The sequence below is a fragment of the Herpailurus yagouaroundi genome, unplaced genomic scaffold (assembly GCF_014898765.1).
Source record: "Herpailurus yagouaroundi ecotype Mexico unplaced genomic scaffold, PumYag 196, whole genome shotgun sequence".
NCBI classification, from domain to species: Eukaryota; Metazoa; Chordata; class Mammalia; order Carnivora; family Felidae; genus Herpailurus; species Herpailurus yagouaroundi.
In genome coordinates this window covers 25,562,681-25,567,233 of record NW_024412427.1, presented here as the reverse complement: position 1 = coordinate 25,567,233, position 4,553 = coordinate 25,562,681, and the positions used below count along the sequence as shown (strand labels likewise).

The 4,553-nt window shown below is 33.9% G+C and overlaps 1 protein-coding gene across 7 annotated transcripts in view; it reads left to right on the top strand.

Moving 5' to 3' along the window:
• TASP1 (taspase 1) overlaps positions 1-4,553 on the top strand; it is a 307,910-nt gene that overhangs the window by 246,073 nt on the left and 57,284 nt on the right. The window contains exon 14 of one of the 7 annotated variants that reach the window (XM_040447715.1): positions 661-2,667. The exons of the other annotated variants lie outside the window; for them this stretch is intronic. Coding sequence (XP_040303649.1) covers positions 661-750 — 90 coding nt within the window. The 3' untranslated portion in view covers positions 751-2,667. Of the gene's footprint in view, positions 1-660; positions 2,668-4,553 lie in introns of those variants that run through there. 7 annotated transcript variants of the gene reach the window in all.

The following is a 4,553-nucleotide window of genomic DNA, read 5'->3' as shown; positions in this document are numbered from 1 at the left end:
TATATCTATATTTATATCTATATTTATATCTATATTTATATCTATATCTATATCTATATCTGTCTATATATCTATATCATAGATATATTGTATATATTATAGATATTTGCATATATTATGACCCCCTAGATATTTGCATTTATTAGCACCCCTAGATACTTGCCTCCAATATGCAAAATTCTAAATTCTGCATTCCAGATTACATAAGCAGATATGATTCCAGTAGAATTTTTGCAGTCTGAATGTTGTATTTACTATTTTGTCTTTTTCGAAGATAGTTTCTGAGGCTTAAAAAAAAAATAAACATCTATATAAAAGGAATAGAACATATGGGATTTCTGAGAGTTTTTTGTTAGGCTTAATGTACCTCTCAAATAAAGTCTAGGAGGAAGACAAATACAAAATGTGAGGCAGACAAGAAGGAGTTATCAAAGGAATTGAGAAAGAAATTTCTACTCCCAGTTAGGATGAAGAAAGTCACAAGAGACTTGCTCCTACTCCCAACAATGAGAATGAGCTGGATAAACTATAAAATCATAAATTTAAAAAACCATCCAAAAAGCTGAATATGCTAGAAAAACCTGAATGAACTAAGTCCCAGAAAGAGACAAACCTTTTTTAGGAGAGAATAAAAACTCTTGACTGGTTTATTTCTGGCAGAACATCAGGAAGAAGAGTAAAACTGACATAGAAGAATATAAAGAGAAACCAGCCCAACTTTTAATGAACTGTTTATGGCCACATGTGTGACAGCTTAAAATCCTAAGAAGCCCCAGTCACAGGGTGAGTCTCACACCCACCACCAGTTCTTCCCTATGAAGCCTTCACCAAGTGAACACACCAAAGGCTTGGAGCATGGTAAAGAACTGAGTGATTCATCAAGGTGTGTAGGATTTGCACCAAGTACATGGCAGTGGCCAAAGAAAGACTGGAAATAGAGCAAGAGACCTGAGAGACATCTCCCTGAGGTATAGTGGCCCTTTATCAAGTGCAAGGCAATTGCAAGAGAAGGCTGGGATAAAGCAAAAGAAATGATAAGAAACCTCCCTTATTTCTGCAAGGTGTACAGGACCTTCATCAAGGGCAAAGCAGTGTACTAATGAATGCTAGTGCCTGGGGAACAGGGTGAAGAAATAAGCTATGGTATGGAAACCTGGGGGAGATTATCAAGAGTAAAGAGATCACCTAAGCATCCCAGAAATCTGGTGGCTGGGCTATAAACAAAGAGAAATATCCCATGATTAGAATACTGGCAGCTGGATTATAAGACATAGAGAAGTCTTCAGAGTCTAATCAGGGCTCAGATCCCAGACTTTGCTTAAGGGAGATCCCTGATCCAGACCTCAGAATATTAGCCAAGAGTGAACTGAATCTAAACCTACCACAAAGCCCAGAACCAGTTCACTAGAGATTAGACTGATTCACAGTCCTAACCTATGGGAAGAGGGTGTGCCATTTTCTTAGGATAAATAATATCCATGTTAAATATAATTTACTATTATTTTATATGCAGCGTCTATCACACAATTAAAATTGAGTCGTCTGAAGAAACAAAAAAATTAATGGAAACTTATCCATAGATGACCTGGATGTTGGAATTAGCAGAGGATAATAAAATAATTATGATAACTACAACAAGAAATAACAAAATGGAAATGGTATAATGGAAAAATACAACATCAGAAATAAAGTACTTATTCGATGGGCTTAACAGGAAATTGGGGTAGAAAATATGATTAGTGAACTTGAGAACCATTCAGTAGAAACTGTCCAAAGTTAAACACAAAGAAGAAAATGAATCTAAGAAACTGAAACGAATGTCTGACCTATGGAACTATCACAAGTGGCCTAAAATGTGTGCGTTTGGATTAATATAGCTGTGAAGTTCTTATGTTAGTATTTGAATGTAGTTTGAGGTAAATGTGCTTATTTAATTTCTAGAGCAACAAATTTAAGTATAACAAAAAAGTTGTTAAAAAAATCAATGCAAGACATATAAGAAAGTATACTACAAAATATTATCCAAAGAGTTGGTAGGAAAAGAGGAACAGGAAAACATATAACATAAAACAAATGCTATAAGACTTAAGTTCAATTATAACAATAATTACATTAAATGTGAATAAACATTCAATTTAAAAGGCACAGATTTTCAGATTGAAAAAAATTTCAGAAGACACATCCATATGGTGTTTATAAGAAGTAGACAAAATTAGTAGTATAAAGATTCAGACAAAATTAGTAGTGAGATTGTAGAAAAAAATGTATCTGCAAACACTAAGCATAAGAAAGTTGGTATGCAAACACTAAGCATAATAAAGTTATATTAATGTCAGGCATAGGAAACATTCTAAGGTGAGGCAGCATATTTCATATTGATAAAATGGCCAATTCATTAAAAGAAGACATAAAAATTCTAAGGATGTATGTACCGAGTAAAGGAAGTAAAAATTGAGAGAACTATAGAGAAGGAATCAACAAATCTACAGTGTAGTTGGGAATTTTAACATTCCTCTCTCAGTAATAAGTAGAATAAAAATCAGTAAATATATGAACAGCACTATGATCCAGCTTGACTTAAGCAATATTTATAGATTCCACACTCAATAAGCGATTCTTTTCAAGTTTACAAGGAATACTCACCAAAAGAAATTGGAAATTACTTCAAATAGAATGATAATGGAAATATCTTAGAATTTATTGTATGCAATGAGAACACTAAAAGAAAAAGTGTGTCCTTAAATGCTTATAGCAGAAAATTTAAATAAATGAGTAAAACTTCCATCTTAAGAAGACTTAAGGAAAGTAAATACAAAATAATCAAGATTAAAAAGTAAAAACAGTGATGTAGAAAATAAAAAAAATAGAGAAAAATCAACAAAGCCAGAAATTGGTTCTTTGAAAAAAGTTAATAAAATTGATGTAGTCTTAGAAAAAATGGTCAGGAAAGAGAGAATAGAACAAATTACCAATATCAAGGTTAAAGAGGGAATATCAATGCAGAATCATGGATCCTACAGACATTAAATGGATAATAAGGTGATACAATGAGTAACTTTATTACAATACATTCAGTAACTTAGATGAAATTCATAAATTCCTTGAAATAAAAACCCAAATTAGGAAATCTAACACAGAAAATTGGAAAAAAGCATATACATATTTAAGAAATTGAATTTATCATCAAAATCTTCTCACAAGGAAAACTTCATGCCCAAAGAGACAAGAAGAAATAGGGGCACCTGGGTGGCTCAGTTGGTTAAGCATCTAACTCTTGGTTTTGGCTCAGGTCATGATCTCAGGGATTGGTTTATAAGTTCAAGCCCCACATCAGGCTACATGCTGCTGGTGTGGAGCCTGCTTGGGATTCACTCTCTCTTTCCCTCCCTCTCTCTGCTCCTCCCCCCACTCATGTGTACTGTCTCTCTCTGTCTCTCTCTCTCTCCCTCTCAAAATAAATTAACTTAAAAAAATAAAGAAATAATACAGTCTTTCACAAAATCTTTGGAAAAACAAGGCAGGGGGAATGCTTTCCAACCCATTTTATGATGTGAGGGTAATCTCCATATCAAAATTTGACAAATATTTTACAAGCAAGGGAAACTACAGACCAATATCCCTCATAAACACAGGTGTAAGAATTCTTAATTAGTTAATTATTAATTTAGGATTAAAACTCTAAAAATATTACACACGCACACACATATATACCATAAATACACACCAAGTAAATTCTTTTTTCCAAGAGTGTAGAATAGAATTAACATTTAAGAACCAATCAATGCTGGGGTGCCTGGGTGGCTCAGTTAAGTATCTGACTCTTGGTTTCAACTCAGGTCATGATCTCATGGTTCGTGGGATCAAGCCCTGTGATGGGCTCTGTGCTGACAGCACAGAGCCTGCCTGGGATTTTCTCTCTCCTCTCTCTCTGCCCCTCCCCCACGTGTGTGTGTGTGTGTGTGTGTGTGTGTGTGTGTGTGCGCGCGCGCGCACGCACACATGCAAAATAAATATTTAAAAAATAACACAATGTCGATAGTTGATCCCAAAATATTTGTATATATCTATATACAAAAGAACGAAGTTGAAAACTTACTACACACTATATATAAAAATTAATTCAGAATAGATCAGAGACCAAAATGTAAGAGCTGAATCTATACATTTTTTTGAAGAAATCGGGAGTAAATCTTCATGACTTTGGATTAAGCGATTTTTTTTCCACTGTGACTCCAAAAGCACAAGTTACAAAAGAAAAAAAAATAGATAAATAGGATGTCATCAAAATTAATAACTTTTGTGGTTCAAAGGACACCATCAAGAAAGTAAAAAGACAACCCACAGAATAGAGAAATAAATGTATTTGGCAAGGGATTTGTATTCAAAATATATGAAGAACTCTTTAAATTCAACAATAAAAAGACAAAAAAATGGGCAAAGGATTTAAATAGACATTTCTTTTTTTATTTTGAGACAGTGTGGTGGGGGGAGAGTCAGAAAGAGAGGAGAGAGAGAGAGAGAGAGAGAGAGAGAGAGAGAGAGAGAGAGAGAGA